The sequence below is a fragment of the Natrix helvetica genome, assembly GCF_964273705.1.
Source record: "Natrix helvetica genome assembly, chromosome: W".
Taxonomy (NCBI): domain Eukaryota; kingdom Metazoa; phylum Chordata; class Lepidosauria; order Squamata; family Natricidae; genus Natrix; species Natrix helvetica.
This window is the reverse complement of record NC_138555.1, coordinates 80,312,420-80,331,945: the sequence shown is the minus strand read 5'-3', so window position 1 is coordinate 80,331,945 and position 19,526 is coordinate 80,312,420. Positions and strand designations below refer to the sequence as shown.

General features: G+C 40.5%; 1 protein-coding gene across 1 annotated transcript in view; it reads right to left on the bottom strand.

Moving 5' to 3' along the window:
• Positions 1-7,053: 7,053 nt before the first annotated feature.
• LOC309400622 (vomeronasal type-2 receptor 26-like) overlaps positions 7,054-19,526 on the bottom strand; it is a gene marked incomplete at both ends in the record, with an annotated part of 28,432 nt that continues 15,959 nt past the window's right edge. Inside the window, one exon of the mRNA XM_081969182.1 lies at positions 7,054-7,150. Within this exon, the coding sequence (XP_081825308.1) occupies positions 7,054-7,150 (97 nt within the window). The remainder of the gene's footprint in view (positions 7,151-19,526) is intronic.

The window sequence follows — 19,526 nt, the reverse complement described above, 5'->3', positions numbered from 1 at the left end:
TGGACAAGCTTAGCATCTTAGCCACTAAGCCACCGCATCTCCTTTCAAACATATAGAAGAGATCAATTGTTTTAATAGAGGCAACAAGCACTACATTCAAATCTTCCCTCAGGTAGGGAATGTCTCCCAATACTCACTTTCAGTCATTTCTATTGTCATTTCAGAGGGCTAAGAAGACAATTTTAAGTCACGCAGAACATCTTAACAAAAACCAAGGCACAATGTTTGAGGCTCATTAATTATTCCATCACAAGAACAACAAAATATAGATTTTTTTTTCCTTAACCAGCTTACTTGTGGAATATTGAAGAATGCAACAAGTTCAGCTATATAAGATGATGTATCAAAATCCAATCCTTCAATGATAGCCATGAGATTCTTCTGACTATCACATTTGTAGTTAAGGACAAATTCCTGGGATCTCACTCCGTTATGCGGCGCTAGGGATTTGAACAGCCAACCTGCCGACCTTTCAGATCAACCAGCTCAGTGTCTTAGCCACTGAGCCACCACGTCCCCACAGAAAGCATAGATTACATTAAAAGAATTATATATAGCATTTATGAACAAACAGAGTTTACTTATATAAGGGGTTTTGGGAGATCTGGCTAAGATCAGGTAGCAAAAAAAATAAATAAATCTTACATTGGTATGCCATAAGGTATTATGGCAGGGTTTTCTTTAAATTTACTTTCAACAAAGTGGTAAAGGAGGTGAGATGCCATCCCACCAATGATGAGGTCTCCAGGCTGGTACCACTCATGTGGAACAAGGAAAGCATCACTTGCAGGGCAGCTCAAAGTACCTACTTTATGCACCAAAAACATCAGGAGAAACATCTTGATGCTTTTGTTACTGTGCAGATATTTTGTCTTCCATCGTACCAATCGGAAAGTATATATAATCCAATACTTCATCTACGGATTGTATTCGAGAATGCAATTGATTTCAAAATCTATCATTTTCTATTTGAAGATCCGTGTGAGCGCAGAATATTCTGGCAGAGGAGAACAGAGCGTAGAAACCTGAAGGAATTAATCTGACAGAATGTCACCCCTTGTGCCAAACTCCCAGTGCTTCAAGACTGACTTTATAGCCAAACAAGTACCTTGATTGTTATTGAATTTAAACACCCTTTTCTGCAGCCTTATTTTAATATTCAGGCTTAGCTAAGAAAATATGGTGATTCCTCTAGGAGATAATTATTTTTGTTGTGATCAGACAATAAGTGGCTGACAGATCAGCTATTTTTTTTTTAAATGAGCAACGCCAATGAATGTAGCCTGTGGAACACTTGCAATATAATATATATTTAATTGTTGAAAAGATGGAAATAAAAAATAACGCTTTTTTCAAGATACCAGATTTATTTTCAACCAATCTTTCACAAAATGAAATTATATACAGATCTGTCATGCTCCCATTGGAGCCTGAATCTGTGGAAGAAGAGAAGCCAGAACTGAAGCTGATGGAGATAAAGGGGCCGCCTTCGTTGACTTCAAATGAAAATGGGGAGGAGCAGTCTGAGTCAGGCCAAGTTCATTCAGGATTGGGGTGGCTTGTAGGCATGGAGGAAGAGAGGCAGGATGACCAAGAGAGGCTAAGCAGTGAACATGAGAGACAGAGCTCAGACGATGAGCAAGGATCACTCAGTCTTGATCCTTGAGCACGGAGAGTGAAGAGAAGGCAAGAACAACACAGACTGATCTGACTACTTGGGAGGATAGTGTCCCAACCTTTGTCCTAATAACATTGGGCTGGACTACTTAGAGCCAGAGGCTGCTGGTGTGTGTGTGTGTGTGTGTGTGTGTGTGTGTGTGTGTGTGTGTGTGTGAGAGAGAGAGAGAGAGAGAGAGAGAGAGAGAGAGACAGAGAGAGAGAGACAGAGAGAGAGACAGAGAGACAGAGAGACAGAGAGACAGAGACAGAGAGACAGACAGAGAGAGAAAGAGAGAGAAAGAGAGAGACAGAGAGAGAGAGAGAGACAGAGACAGAGACAGAGAAAGACAGAGGTCACTTTGCTCTGGGACCTATCAGGAATGTGGGAGTGTTTGGGGAAATTTGGAGCAACAAAGAGGCACTTTGAACTGCCAGTTGCCTATGTTGCCATGCCCCGGGTCATCATGAGATCCACTAGGTATCAGTCATTTATTTATGTAATTTTTTTCAAGGAGTAAAAATGTAGAACTTCAAATATTACCTTTAGCTCACTAAAAATCTTCAAAAGATTCCCTGTACTGAAGTTTCATGCATTCTATTGCAAACACTTTAACATTACCTAAAGCAGGGGGTCACCAACCCCTGGTTCATGGACTGGAATTAGTTCACAGTGTGCCAGAAACTGGGCTGCATAAACAAGGAAATTCCCATCCATGGGATGTGGGCAGCATGTGAAACCATGCCCCTCCAGTTCACCACAGGTGCCTCGACATACATCGATGTTGTGTTGGCCAGGTTGGCCACATCCATCCCATCCCCCCAAGGTCAAACACAACCTTGATGTGGCCCTCAATGACATTGAGTTTGATACCCTTCCTCTATCAGATTTGATTTTCTTGAAATATGCCAGACTTCTAATTGGAAGCCAAATCAAGTCGCTCTTTATTATGGTCATTAGTCAGCATACATTTTGAGTAAAGGATGAGACAGAAAGGAGAGTGCAAAGAACGTAAAATAATAGAGTCGGAAAGGTATTCTTGTCCAACTCCTCCATGCCCGCTCAAGCAGGAGATCCTATACCAGTGATGGCGAACCTATGGCACTTGTGTCACAGGTGGCATGTGGAGCCATTTATCAGGACACGCGAGGCGCTGCCCTGTCAGCTGAGTTCACTGTTTTTTAAAGCCACTTTTCACCCTCCCCAGGCTCCAGAGGCTTTATGGGAGCCTGGGGAGGGCAAAAAGAGCCTCCCCCCCCAGAAAGCGGAAATCACTTCCTGCTTGCTCGGAGGATTGTTTTGAGCACTCCAAAGGCTTCAGGGACCGTCCGGAGGCTTCCCTCCGGGGGGCGTCCAAGGAGGCAGGATAGGCTGTTTTCACCCTCCCCAGGCTCCTATAAAGCCACTGGAGCCTGGGGAGGGCGAAAAAAGCATATAAAAATGTGGGGGGGTCGTGCCCATATTGCACACATGTGCACTGGGGGGGGGGGTCCCGCATTGCATTGTGGGTGCGGCACGCCTGCACACGACCCCCCTGCGCTCCTCCCACTTATGGCATGTGAGCCAAAAAAGGTTCGCCATCGCTGTCCTATACTATTTCAAACAAATAGTTGTTCACTCTCCTTTTCAAAGCTTCCAGTGATGAAGCACCCCCAACCTCTGAGGGCAAGCTATTCCATTAGTTTATTGTTAGTGTTATGTCCATGAAGGCACAATCAGAGGCTTTTCCTACTGCCGTGCAAGTACAGGATGTGTTTTAAAGTTATTGGTTAATTGGCTGAGAGCTTCCCTTAAAAGGAGCTGTTGGTTGGATACGGGATGTTGGTTTATAGTGGGCTCTTATCTTGAATTGTTGGGATGTGGCTCCTCGTCTGTTCCCCACGCACAACATTGCATTTGGTGATGAAGGAGGGATTTCTGGGTTCAGAGCCAATACTGAGAACTGCTAATTGAGAGCCTGCAGAGATTAAGAGGCACGTGTGAGTGGCAACTGTTTTGTTTTGGAAAGATAATGGCTAACCCATCATAGTTTGCACCATTTGATCCTGAAACACAGAAGTGGGATTTTTATTTAATCCTTTTTGACTGTATATTAGAAGCTAATGACTATACAAATACCACAGATAATCATAAACGAGCCCTTTTTAGAGCATTTGTGGAAAAGAAGTGTTTGAGATGGCAAGGGCCCTCATTGTGCCCCAACCCCTTCAGACGGTTCCTTAGGACATATTATTGGGTAAACTGTGGGAACATTACACAGCCTGACCATCTTGCATTGCTAGAAGACATGCTTTTTTACCATAGGGCCAGGCGGAGGATGAGTCTATCAGCTGTTATTTGGTGGCCCTCCAGAAGGCAGCTATTTACTGCAAATTTAGCAACTTAGATGAAGCCCTTCGAGACAGATTGGTCTGTGGGGTTCGGGATCTTCGGTTACAGAGACGATTACTGGCAAAACCAACATTAACACTACAAACAGCAGTAGAGGAAGCGAAAGACACTGAATAATCAAATAGATTGACTGAAGTGATACAGAAGTCGGGAAGCCCCCAGATGGCTAGAAAGGGGGGCAACTGTCTATTGGGGAGAGATAGAATTACAGGCGGACACTGAAGATGAGGAAGATGATCACATTGACATCCATTGGTTGAGGGCGACCAACAAGGATCACAGAGTGACCGAGGATCGGAAGCTGTCCTCCTCATGCATAGGTTGTGGCAGAAACCACCCAAAAGCTACGTGTCACCATAAAAATGCCATTTGCAGATGGTGTGGGAGGAAGGGTCATCTAGTGCAAGTTTGCTGTGCTGCATTGCCTGCCACCCCAAAAGGATAGATTCCAAGTTGTAATGTTGGGGGAAAGACTGAGAACCCCAGAGGATGAATGTTTTACTATTAATATGTACACCCATCATTTAGAGAGGGTGAGCAACCAAACCAGGATTCTGGGAAGTAGTAAAATTTACATTACCATCCGTATTGCAGGATCACCCTGCCAGATGGAAGTGGATACAAGGTTGGCAACAACAATTGTATCCTGGCAGACCCTACAAAGATTGTTGCCACACAGAGCTGAGCAGAAGCTTACGCAAAGCCACATCTGTTTGATAGATTTTCAGGGAAATAACATCCCCATCAAAGGAAGTGGAATGTTCCACATAGAATATAAAGATTTCTCTGGGCCATCTAAATTGATTGTCATAGAAGGCTCACTGCCTAACCTCCAGGGACTGGGTTTGTGGCTTTGGGGTTAGACATTACTGGGATTCACAAAATGGGGGAGACCATCAGAGAGTTGAGTAAAGAGTTCGCTGATGGGTTCGATGGGAAGTTGGGAGAATATAGGGGTACCCTGATATCCTTCAGTTTATACCCTAAAGTGACACCAATAAGAATGAAACCAAGAAGGGTGCCATTTGCATTAAAACCCAAGGTTGGTGAACAACTGGATAAATTGATTCAAGACATACTGGATCCAGTGAACCGTGCCAAGTGGGAAACCCCTTTCATGACACCAGTGAAACCAGATGGGTCAGTCCGGATTTGTGCTGATTATAAATGTACTCTGAATAGGGCTTTTCAACAGAATGCATATCTGTATATGTATATGTATATGTATATGTATATGTATATGTATATGTATATGTATATGTATATGTATATGTATATGTATATGTATATGTATTTGTGTTACAACTGGTATGCCCAAATATGGGAGGAAGCTCACTACTTTCTGTCCTTCGGCTCATCACAGAAAACCATCCAGGCAGAAAACAATATTTTTATTTTTAATGTTGCCTTTTTATATTTGTGTTGTATTTGTGCTGATATTTGTGCCTTTATTTATTTATCAGCACAAATACAACACACACACATGCGCGCGCACACACAAACACATACATTCATACTTTCTTTTTTATTTCTCCCCTCTTTCCCCCCATTCCTTTTAATAGTGTCTCATCCGGGTTCTGTATCTCTCTCTTGCTTTCTTTTCTAGATTCCTTCTCTGTTTTTTTCTCTTGTGTTGCCTTCTGGTCCTTTGGAGGTTGAACCCCTATTCATTGTGGAAACCCCCCCCCCCAAATATTGGAACATTGTTAACAAGTTACTCCTAGTCCTTCTTTTCATTAAACAAAACATACCCAGTTCCTGCAACCGTTATTCATATGGTTTAGCCTCCATCCCCCTAATCTTCTTAGTTGCTTTTCTGTGAACTCTTTCTAGAGTCTCAACAACTCTTTTATAGGGTGGTGACCAGAACTGGACACCTTTTTCTGAATGTGGTTTTACTAAGGTTTTGTAAAGTGATACTAGAACTTCCTGTGACTTTGATTCTAACCCTCTATTAATGCAGCTGAGGATTGTATTGTGGTTTTACTTTGCCTGCGGAAATTTCATTTCAATATATTTTCCATATTATTAATAACAGAAAGTATCAGTTTACAGTGAAAAGAGATTTATGGGTAGAGAGTGAATTGTTGGGACCCAGTGTGAAAGCCTTTTTTTTAAAAAAAATACAGTTAAATATACAGGATTCGATAACTCAGTGTATAAACTCAGTGCACCCTAAGAATTCCAAGCTAATATTTTATAACACTGTATTTAATAGATATCAATAAAATGGTAGTCAGCTTTTTACTACATTTATATAATAGTACTTTAGGAATTGAAAGTATAAAACCCATGAAAATGTCAGTGGACATCATTGGAGTCAATATCTGAAATATCCTAACCAGCAACTAACAAAACCAGATCAAAGTCAAGTTCAACAGTGTTGGAAGGGTTAAAATATCATGGAAAATGATGGAAATGTAGCAACATGAGCACTTATTTTGGAATAAGCTTAAATAGGAATGAATCTCAAATATCCTACATCAAATGTGGTATTCAGCAGGTTCTGGCCAGTTCTGGAGAAACGGTAGCAGAAATTTTGAGTAGTTTGGAGAACCGGTAAATACCACCTCTGACTGGCCCTGCCCCATCTCTTCACTGCCTCCTGAGTCCCAGCCGATTGGGAAGGAATGGGGATTTTACAGTATTCTTTCCCTGGAGTCGGGAGGGAATGGAGATTTTACAGTATCATTCCCCTGCCATGCCCACCAAGCTATACCCACAGAACCGGTAGTAAAAAAAAAAAAATGAATCCCACCACTGGCCTACATAAATCCTTCTTTGATAAAAAAAAAAAAACCTATGTTCCTATAGGCTTTATAAATACTTCCTGAGACCGCAAACAGTTTTTCTCTACTTTCTTTCATCAATTCTTTTACACAAATCCTTCTTTGACAAAAATTAAAAAAAAATATTCATACAACTTTATATATGTTTCTCACAGCCTGGGTTTTTCGATTCCTTTTTTCAAGAAGTTCTATAAGCAAGAAAGATTGCATCATGTGCTAATTCCTCTTTATGAGTTGCTCCCTGTGGTTGAGGTCAGGCCGCAAAACAATGATATAGCATTTTGGGAGGAATATGCATCCCAGTAAAGCAGCGCTGGAGGCCAAGATGGAGAAGACCTCCACAGCTACCATGGCTTTTCCTTTTGTGCTCAGATAGGCTGGAAAGAAGGAGATCCACACACTGCAGAAGGCCAACATGCTGAAGGTGATGAACTTGGCTTCGTTAAAGCTGTTGGGTAATTTACGGGCAAAGAAAGCCACAATAAAGCTGGCAATGGCCAGGATACCCATGTAGCCCAAGACGCAGTAGAAGAAGAAAGCTGACCCCTCATTGCATTGTAAAATCATTTCTTGGAGTTCTGAGTGCATATCCAACTCAGGGAATGGGGGACATGTTGACAACCAAACAATACAAATCCATACTTGAAAGAGGGAGCAGAAAAGGACAGTAGAAAGAGCCAATCTTTTCCCCACCCATTTCCTCATCTGAGATCCTGGTTTAGTGGCCATGAAAGCCACAACCACAGTAATGGTTTTGGCCAGGACACTAGAAATGGCCACTGAAAAAGTGATGCCAAACATTGATTGTCGGAGAAGGCAGGTCACTTTGCCAGGCTGGCTGAGGAAGAACAAAGCGGAGAGAAAGCAGAGCAGAAGAGAGACAAGGAGGGCGTATGTGAGGGACCGGTTGTTGGCTTTGACAATGGGAGTATCCTTGTGCTTAAGAAAGGTTCCAAGTACCCAAGAGGTCAAGAAGAAGAAACCAAGAGCTGCTGAGGCTAAACCAATTCCTAAGTTTTCTTCAAAAGTTAGAAAGACCAGCAGTTTCAGGATACATCCATTCTTTCCTTTATTTGGATAATGATTTTCTGGACATTTAAAACAGTCATCCATATCTGAGAGGAAAGTCAAGAAATTTGTCATCTAGGCATTCCAAATTATTGAAATTCATTTTATTAATTTTATGCATCCTAAAGTTGTATGTTAAAATTTGCTTAAGTCTAATGAAAAGTGGTAGAATTCCTACCCTACCATTTTGATTTGAAATCTTCCCTTCTGTGCATGGAACACAGTCATAGCAGCAGAACTGATTTCCTTCAATCCCTTTCTTCCAGGATCCTGGGACACAAGGGTCATTACATCGAGAGAATGGAAGAACCTGAATTGATGATAAATATGAAAATGTTTGAAAAGGGGGATTTCTAAAACAGTTTCTGAATTTTCTCCTTAGTGGGATAACATGATTATTGACTTCCCAAAAGAATACAGCAAATTAACAACTTCATCAACAACTGAAAAATAATTGAGAAATTATAATGAGGTACAAAACCTCCTGTCTGAAGAGTAGGATAAATAAATAATTATATATGGCAACAATGTCATGCAAACATGGCCACTCTTGTGATTTCAAGTGAAAATGCCCACCAAATATGCAATCCTGGTTTTTACATTTTTATATCATATTTGTGAATTTGAGGGATCTTTGATCACCCTCAACATTTGAAAGAATATGCCACTGTTTTTTTAAAAGACTAGAAATTATATTTCTATGAAAGATACTTTGTTCAATATGGGATCATAATGGGTTAAGGCATGGATCATAATAGATTAAGGTGGAATCACTAATTTGATACCTGGTTAAAAGCTGGACTCCAAACAATCATATCATCATCGATCCATAATTCCTTCCCTTTTGGAGCCTGTAGCTCCATCTTTCCAACTCTAACTTTCTGAAAGGATCTGTTTGGAAAAGTGATCAAGTTGATTATATCGAATCCACCTGTTGCTTCCCCTTTCTCACTCAGGAACACTCTCTCCCCGGCTGAATTGTTAAAAGAAATGCCTTGAAGAAATGGATGGAGCTACTTGAAAAGGAATGAATGAGGAAGGGCATTAAAACAATATAGTAGAGAAGAGAAAATCATATGTAAGTTTCATTCCCTCATTCTTCCTATTCATATAACTATTACTAAGTATGAACACTTAGAAATGTGACAATCAATATTGCCTGATAATGTACATGTCCTATCTATCTATCTATCTATCTATCTATCTATCTATCTATCTATCTATCTATCTATCATCTATCCATCCATCCATCCATCCATCCATCCATCCATCCATCCATCCATCCATCTATCTATACAATACAATACAATACAATACAATACAATAGTAGAGTTGGAAGGGACCTTGGAGGCCTTCTAGTCCAACCCCCTGGCTAGGCAGGAAACCCTATACCGTTTCAGAAAGATGGCTATCCAACATCTTCTTCAAGACTTCCAGTGTTGGGGCATTCACAACTTCTGGAAGCAACTTCTGTTCCACTGATTAATTGTTCTAACTGTCAGGAAGTTTCTCCTCAGTTCTAAGTTGCTTCTCTCCTTGATTAGTTTCCACCCATTACTTCTTGTTCTACCCTCAGGTGCCTTGGAGAATAGTTTGACTCCCTCTTCTTTGTGGCAACCCCTGAGATATTGGAACACTGCTATCATGTCTCCCCTAGTCCTTCTTTCTCTTAAACTAGAAATACCTAGTTCCTGCAACCGTTCTTCATATGTTTTAGTCTATCATCTATCTACCTACCTACCTACCTACCTACCTACCTACCTACCTACCTACCTACCTACCTACCTATTTATCTTATTGATATTAATATAAGGAAGAGTAATAATGAACTGAAGCAGAATGAATAAAATGTTCTGGAATTATGTACCTTTCTTAAAGTATGATTTAGATCATGGATAGCAAACTCACACCATCATGCCATCATGTAACACATCATGACTTTTTTCCCCTTCACTAAACCGGGGGTGAGCATGGCCAGCGCATGATGCATCCGGCTCGTGGGCCATGAGTTTGAAACACCTGATTTAAATTGACTACATGAACAATTAATTCCACCTAGATCATATCTAATCTTTCCTCATTGTCCTTTACTCAAATTTTAGATTCTGAGACTAAAGCATTCCTCCATAGAGAGATGCAAGATAGAGATTACTGCAAACATGTTTCATGTTTCATACTATGCATGCCACATCTAAGAAGGCCCATTTTTATTTCACTCCTCTAAAACTCCAGATAGAGACAGAAAGCTCAGCTTGTTACCCATGACCCTCTTTTTGGGAGAGGGGGTGGTTTAGAAATGCGAAGAATAAATAAATAAATAAATAAGTCCATGAGCCCCATAGAAAATTCTTGGAAAATTGATTATTTTTGGAGGAGGCAATGAAAAGTAATCTAAATTATAATTTTAACTATCTCTTATTATGCAACGTATGGTGATTTACTAAATAACCTCTACTGGCCTCTCAACCATAATTTATACAATAGCTTCAGAATAACAACACAAACCATTTTTTTTTTCAATATCTATTTAAGACAGAACAACATATCGGAGTCAAAAGGGAGTTGGAAATCTTCTAAGCCAACACCCTACTCAAGTAGGAGAACCTATGCTACTTCAGATAAGTGGCTGTCATTCTCTTCATAAAAATCTCCAGTGTTGGAGCATTCAACACTTTTGAAGACAAGCTGTTGTACCAATTAATGGTTAATTTTTCTCACCATCACCAAATTCCTCCTTATTTCTAGGTTGTTTCTTGTGCTTGGTTTCACAAGCAGAAAATATTAAGACTTTCCACAATGACTCCAAAACATGTCAAGCTGCTTATTGAAATAACAGAAGTGTCCAAAGCAAAGGGAATACCTGCCAAGCTGGGAGATGTGGAAGGACAGGATTTTTACTCATCATTGTTTTTTTTCTGTTGTACCGTAAAGTGTACAGAGCCTGCAAAGCATGAGCTACAGAATAAACAGCATTGTAGACACTGTAGCTATGGCCAGTCATTTCCATTTCAAAGGCAGGTCCAGGGAGATCCTCCAGCTTCATCTCCTCAGTGCATATTCTACCTCCCTTGTAGAAAATTCCTTGTATTTCTTGTAACTCTGGTTTTGGAAATGAACAATCAAATGCTTGTTCCCAAACTTCCAGCAGAAACTGATCTCTGTTGTCTGAAAGAGGATTCATGATTTGAAGAAATTCCTTGAAACCTGCAACCGCTGTTGAATGAACAGTGAAGGAAAGAGCCCCATGGAACATGGTGAGATCCAATGTGATTTGAAATCCTGATAATATGAAATCAATCTGGGCAGTCATGATCCACACCCTTCTAAACAATGCAATTTGCTTGCTTTCAGGATCTACCATAAATATGACAAATCTTAGCCACATAATTGTCAGTGATTCTCCATAGACGAGGAATGCATTGGCTTGGCTATTCATCCAATTCATGGATATAATTAAGATTTTTTCAATTACTTCTACGGTGTCTTCCAAGTGGATTAGCTGTTCAAGCCTTTCTATGAATGCTGAGCAGATTCTGTTCTCTGAAAATAAGGGCAGCATTTTCTGTAAGAAATTTTCTCCATCGTTGTTATCCACAGCAAATATCCCAATCCACGTCCACCTGAAATGATGAAGCAGTTGCACAATCCCAGTGTACTGATGGTCTTCTTTGGGGACCATGAAATAAAGTGAAGAGAGCTTACTGGTTTGAAATTCCTTATGGGGTAATGAGCCGTATGTCAGCTGCAAGAAAGTAGAGTAGCATTCTCTTGAGTTGTAGGATCAAACGCAATTGTCCTGATCTAGTTTTCATATAAAATACATGCAAGGAAGAAATTGTTTCCCTGAAATTCTTCTAAGTTTAAATACGCAAGGAATTTATTGGAATTATTTCAAACACATAGAATTGATCAATTCTTTTGATCGAAATAAAGAATACTGTTCTCAATTTTTACTCAGGTGTGGACTGTCTACGGACATTCGATTCTCGTATTTGGCATTGTAGTTTCAAAAGAATGTCAACTAATAGACCTTAAGCCAGGCAGAATATCTTAATAAAAACATAACCCTAAGCTTTCATGCTCCTTAATTAATCCAGAACAACATCAAGAACAGAATATAGAATTGTTCTCCTTTAGCCCTTGCACAACTTACTTGTGGAATTTTGAAGGATCCAGTAATTTCAGCAATATGAGAGGATGTGACAAAATCCAGTCCCCCAATGATAGCCATGAGATTCTTCTGGCTGTCACACTTGTAGTTAGGGACAAATTCCTGGGATTTGAAAAGCAGATCAAGAGTGGTGTGATAGGTCATCCTTGCATTGTAGTAACTGTCAGAGATGTGGAACCCAAGCGTGACATTAGGTAAGATCTGGGAGTCTTCATTGATCTCCTTCACAGCAAAAGCCAATGCGAGGATATGTTGATGAAATTTGGTGAATATGCTGCAAAAATTTAAATACCCCACTTGAAAGGGAAAATTGACAATTCTGATAAGGTGACAACATTTCTGTATAAATAACAAACATTTCTTTCTCTGACACTAATAGAAAGAAAATAGTTTTTCTAATATTTCTACAATGGGGTCCTTGGTGTTCTCTTTGCCTGGCTGTTTTCTTCTAGACATTTCATTACCCAAAGTAGGTAACATCAACACAACCTAGCACTGATGATATTATCTAGTTTGGCTAATGAAATATCTTCAAGGAAACAATCAATGTGAGAGGACCCTCTCATTTCTACCCTGAACTAAAATATTCTCTTTTATTGGTAATTTCTACAGAGCTCAAATTTATTTTATGCAACATTTCCCTGACTTCCAAGAAATATGTTCTTTAAAGAATGGAAGGGGTCCCTTTTTTCAAAGTACTATATTTTCTATGATATTTTCAAAAACCATTTATGAACAGATTCAGGAGGGATTACTTATTTACCACATGTACAGTATATCTTGTGATGAGAGAAAATGCAAAATATTTCTAAAAGGTATCGCTATCCCAGTAAATCTTCATATAGAGGCTTCTTGATCTGAACTTTTATACATTTCATGTGAAATACTTTAAGATAATGTAAAGAAGGTTATTTCTCCTTTCATAACCAGGTACAATTGGAAGAAAGGGAAGGCATAGATAATATTAAAAACCCTATTAAAGAGCGTAAATATCTTTTAATCATATAAAGGATTTTTGAGAAACTGGGTACGATTAGATAGAGAGAAAAAATGCTTACACTGGTATTTCATAAGGTTTCTTAGAAGGATTTTCATTAAATTTAGCTTCGTAAAGGTGGTAAGCGAAGTGAGATGCCATCCCACCAATGATGAGGTCTCCAGGCTGGTACCACTCATGTGGAATAAGGAAAGCATCACTCTCAGGGCATTTCAGAGTGACTACTTTGTGTACCAAAAACATCACAAGAAACATCTTCATGCTTTTGTTATTGTGAAAATGTTTTTCCTTCCATCCTCCTGATCAGAAAGTACCTAGAGTCCGGTACTTCATCTAAAGATTGATCCAAGGGTTATATCTGAGAATGCACCTCATGAGAAAATCTATTATCTGTGTGAGTACAAAGTCGTATCCTGAATTCCACCTGTATTTGGAAAGATACTCTGGCAAAAGAGAACAGAGGGTAGAAATCTGAAGCAATGAGTCCAACAGAGGTGTTATTACCCTTGAGCCAAATTTGCTGTTGTTCAAATGTTTCTTTATATCCAAGCTGATACCTTGACTGTTATTGAATATCATTTCCTTCTGTGCAGCCTTTGGTGTTTTGTCCCAGCCAAGAAAACATGGTGATTCCTGTAGGAGTTAATTATTTTGTTTTGATGAGATAATAATTGGGTACTGGTTCAACTCTTTTTTTTATATATGAGCAAATGCCAATGAAAATCATATAAGGTAGATTTGCAATAAAATATATGCCTAGTTATTGAAACAGTTGGAAGCGGTTTTTTTTTAAATCTACCAACAATTTTTCACAAAATAGAATATGAACATATGCAGCATATATCAGTCATTTATTGTATGTATGTTTGTGAGGAGCAACAATGTAGAAACTTTTAAAAGAATTATCTTAAACTCACTTAAAAGTTTTCTTGCATCAAATTTTCTAATATTCTACTGCTAACATTAAAAAAAAATAGTTCTTTTTCCAGAACTAGAAACATTTGAAAGACAGAATGGCGTATATGTGATATTACATTTATGCTATCTTATGGATTATATTAGATATTAGATTTATAATATTTTAGATATTACATAAGCCATTACTAATGGCTTTTATTTGATAAGGGTGACATTTTTTCCATAAAACAAAATAAAGATTAAAGGAGCAATCATGTGTTCTTACTAGGAATCCTAAGAGCTAATTACTTAAACTATCTGTATTTTTCCGAGTATTAGACGCACCTTTTCTCCCCCCAAAAGAGGGTGAAAATCTGGATGTGTCTTATACACTGAATGCAGCAGTTTTGGCCTCCCAAAACCTTGCCCTCTTCACAAAAATGGACCTGCAGAGCATTTGGGAGGCCTCCAAAATGCTTCTGGGGGCTGGGAAGGGCAAAAACGAGCAAAAAAATTGTGTTTTCCATCAGGGAAACTGCCTGGAATGTGTAAAGGTTTTTCAAATTTCAAAGCAGAGGCATCACCCTGCCAACAAAAGTGCGTATAGTCAAGACTATGGTCTTCCCAGTTGCAATGGATGGCTGTGAATGGACCATAAGGAAAGCTGAGTGCTAAAGAATTGACACCTTTGAACTTCGGTGCTGGAGAAGACTCCTGCGAGTCCCTTGGACTGCAAGGCAATCAAACCAGTCAGTCCTAGAGGAGATCAACCCTGACTGCTCTTTAGAAGGCCAGATCCTGAAGATGAAACTCAAATACTGTTGTGTATTGAAGCGTTCCTAACTTCAGCTAGCCTGCTAGTTTCTTACGGACTCTCCTGCCATAGACTTGTCTTGGCCTCTCCTGATTGGCCAAGACGCACCAGCCAGCCGGCGGGAGAATCCAGCCTCCGGATTGGACTATTGCCTGACAACTCCACTATAAAAGAGCTGTCAGCTGTCAGTTGCTGGCTGTTTGCTTTACTGAGTTGCCGTATTTCTGAGCTGTTGTCTTTGTTCAAATAAAGGTTGTGTTAGCTTCAACCTGCCTTGCCTCAGTCTCTGCCTGCCTCGTTCTCCCTACAGAACACTGGTGATGAAGGTGGGATACAGGTCTGAGGTAAAGGACGAAGGCAAAGTCACTGCTTGAGCTGATCCCAGTCATGAAGCGACAAGACGTCGCTCTTCGCTAAAATAATTTTTTTGGGGACTACTACCATACCGTCCTTTTCAGGATGGCTTCACAACTGGCATTCTCAGCATTCAGCCGAGCCACTGAATTGTGGGATGCTTACCTCGAAAGGTTTGAGTGCTTCCTAGAGGCAAACGACTTCACGGGTTTGTCTAGTGGCCGTAAAAGGGGCTATTTCCTCAGAGCTTGTGGCCATGAGATGTTTGGCACAGCCCGGGCTCTAGCTATCCCTTTGTCAGTGCACTCCATCCCCTGGGAGACACTTTTAGAGAGACTGAAGAATCACTATTCTCCAACTCCCTCACCCTGGGCTAGGTGCTATGCTTTCCAACAGAGAGTCCAGAGAGAGGGCGAATCAGTGTTGGATTATATGGCAGCCCTGAGAACGGCGGCTCTTCACTGTGAATTCCCTGTGCTGGACGATGCCCTACGCGAACAGCTCTCTACAGAACAAATACTTTGGCCACCTAATGAGAAGGAAGGACTCATTGCAGAAGAGCCTAATGCTGGGGAAGATGGAGGGCAAAAGAAGAAGGGGACGACAGAGAACGAGGTGGCTGGATGGAGTCACTGAAACAGTCGGCGTGAGCTTAAATGGACTCCAGAGGATGGTAGAGGACAGGAAGGCCTGGAGGAACGTTCTCCATGGGGTTGTGATGGGTCGGACACAACTTCACAACTAACAACAACACATTTATGATGTAACATTTTTTACTCACATAAACAATTTTGGGGAAACTGGCTAAGAATATAAAAAGAAAAAAAATCTTCATTTGTAAATAAACCTCTCTGTCATAATGCTTTACGTTCAATTCATAAAAGGGATAGACTATATGGGGCACCATGCCACCAATTATGACATCAGCAGCTTTCTATGGGTCCTCTATGGAGCTTCCCTTGAAAAATATCTGGAAGTCCAATTGTTTCAAAATCCAATCACCCATATGGAATGAGGAGGTGATAAGCTGCCTTGAGAAAGCCAAGGGAAATGATCAAAACCCTTAAAAAGCAAGGAGGAGGAGAGGAGGAGAAGGAGGATGAGGAGGAGGAAGAGAAGAAGAAGAAGAAGAAGAAGAAGAAGAAGAAGAAGAAGAAGAAGAAGAGGAGGAGGAGGAGGAGGAGGAGGAGGAGGAGGAGGAGGAGGAGGAGGAGGAGGAGGAGGAGGAAGAGAAGAAGAAGAGGAGGAGGAGGAGGAGGAGGAGGAAGAGGAGGAGGAAGAGGAGGAGGAGGAGGAATAACAAGTAATTTTTAAAATATTAAATGAGCAAGGAATAATAAATATAGGGCACAAAGAAATACTATTTATGAACTATTGGAAAAATAATAAAGGACTATAGAAAGAGACCAATATTGTTGACATTGGAAGATTTGAAATACAAATATTTATTCATATTACTATTGTTTAAGTGGTATAAAAAAGATTTGACACAGTCAATGTACTGTCCATGTATGTTTATACTGAAAAATAAAATAAAAAAATAATACAAAGAAGGAGGAGGAGGTGGTTTTGTGCAGACCCAGATGTTCAAATGTGTCACCTCTCCTGCAAGAGCTGCATTGGCTGCCAATTTCCTTCTGGGTAAAGGTTGTTACCTTTAAAGGTTAATATGGTTGGGACCATGTTATTTGAAGGACCATCTCTTCCTGGGCACAACCACCTGACCAGTGGTGGGTTTCAAATTTTTTTAGAACCTCTTCTATAGGTGTGGCCTGCTTTGTGGGAGTGGCTTGCCAGCCATGTGACTGGGTGGGCGTGGCCAACTTGTAAAATATGGTGAAACTCACTTAGCAACACTCTTGCTTAGCAACCAAAATGTTGGCTCAGAAACTCTGGCATTTGAAGCAAGTCTTAAAGCTGTCAAGTTACAAGACCCTTGCACTCCTAACCCTTTAGAAAAAAACCCAGGGGTGTTCAAACTTGACAGTTTTAAGACTTGTGGACTTCAACTCCCAGAATTCCTCCTCTTGCTCTTCATCTTGATCTTGTGCGGACGGGCAGGGGGAGGGAGCTGGAACCGGTTCTAAACGGCACTGTAGATTTGTGGAACCTCTTCTATAGAAGAGGTTAGAACTGGCAGGAACCCACCCCTGCACCTGACCCACCAGAGTGGGGAGTCGGGGAGGGTCTTCTCTCCTAAGAAAGTCCATGTGGCAGGACTCAGAAGATGGGCCTATGGTGGCTCCCTTTCTTTGCAACATTGTCCACAGGGAGGTTAGATTGGTACCCACTCTGATTGTCTTTCGCAAGGCCCCTTTGCCAACATGCCTTTGGACCCCAGAGTAGGATGAAGCCTGTCAAGTGACTTATCTAATGGATTGTTATCCCCAGGAATGTAGGGGGGGAGGAAGGTTTATTATTTTTATTGTTTGTATATTGGATTTCTTTAAGCAGCCCAAAAACCCTGACAGTGAATGGGTGTGTCAGGCCTGCAGCCGGTTTCTCTTAAGATCTTTGACTTGCCACACTCTCTCTTATTTTACTATGCTGTTTCATTAGTGGGGAATTGGGAGGGGGAATAGTGTCAGGGGAAGATTTCACCCTGAACTAGATGAGGTCTTAGACCGTGGCGTTTCCAAACAGCATTATCTTTAAGGTGCGGAAAAAAAGAAATAAAAATCCCGGAAAACATATTCTAATTAAAAACAAGCTTTAATACAAAAATAAGAAATAGGAAATAAAACAAATCTAACTAATTGTTACATTTTAGCAGAAACAATTCCGTCTCCCAGTTTCCTGGCAGACGGACAAAGATCAAAAGGAAAGAGAAGTCTCTGGAATGTGTAATGAGCAGGCGCAGTACATCATTGTCAGATAAGACCTTATGACCTGCGCAGTAACTCTTTCAGTTCAGCTATTCAGTTCAGACTAGCAAACAATTAACACAGTGACAAATAGTAAGGAGTAGAATGTGTTGTTGTCAAAATAAAAAAAATCCTTCTAGAAACCAAGGTCATCCTTTGTCTCTACACCTCTGAGCCTGACTGGAACTGGATGGGTGGAACTGCCAGCGTGGCAGTGGAAGATTGGACCATGTGATGGACTTGTGGGTGTGGGGGGCAAGATCATGAACTTTCAACTGGGTGGAAAACCCAGGAAGTTTTCAGATTCGGGTTTTCCCAGATATGCCAACATGTCTCTCTTAATAAATTGGAAGTTTGAGGAAAGTTTTGCCTTGGACTCTGATTTAATTTTGGATGATATTTGGAATGCTGACATTAACCCAAATCCCCCTTAAAATACATCATCAGCAACCCTGGCATGGGATGTTGGCGAGGGGTGCTGACTCCCAACACTGATCTGACCCTGTCAGCATAAAATATCAGCAAAGAATTAAGCTAGAGCCTTGAGAAAAGAAGCTGATGATGAGTCGCTTCTCTGTAAAGGAATTTGTGGAGGAGTAAAACTGAAGATTTATAGTGTCTGGGAAGATGTGGTCGCAGACAGGGGGGCCTGGAAAGGCTAATTCTACACACGGCTGCAGAGGACAAGATGATAGGAGTCTCCCAGATCAACTTGTGCAGCTTGTCCCAAGCCAAGCTTCCAATCCACTCATTTATTAGGAGCAACATGTCAGCAAGTACCCAAGTGAAGCCAGCTCTACCCCCACATAATTTATGGCTCAATTATGACCCTGTTTTCCCCCCTTCTCCCTGGGTATGTCATAAATCACATTCTCCAACAGAGCACTTTGCAGGCTGTAGAGATCACGCCCCTCCGGCTGTTGCAGGTAACCTAGCCTTGAGAAAGGTATGCATGGAATGTGCTTCTGGTTGTGGCTGCTGTGCTGCTCCATCAGTTTCCCCCCATCATGCATATGGCAACCCAAGAGCAAGCCAGGGATGCTTTGCAAGTTGACATCAAACAACTTTAATTAGAATAAGTAGCAATATATCATGAATAACATCAATCTTTTCAACAAATGAATTAGTTTACACACGCATATAATTTCTGTTCAAATTTGTTTTTCCCCAGTACAAGCAAGTTAGAGTTCAAATAAATATTCCACTGGTAAGTTCAAGTGGTAAAGAAAATGCAATTTGGAGTTCCTATCCAACAGTTTAATTCTGTGTGTGTCATTCAAGTCAATGGGTTCACTAGGATTTACCAATGAATAATTTTATGAAGAATCTGGCATTAGAAAGTGGTTCTTCATTGAAACTTGCAATTATATAATTAAAGAAAAGTACTTTATTATGTTTCTTTTTTCATATATTGTTGGGTGATGTCAACAAATAAACGATTAGCAGATGTACAGTAGTCGCCAAAATTGTAGAAACCTTTTGGGAAAAGTGTATAGTATTTTTGAGGTTTGGTGGCTAATAAAA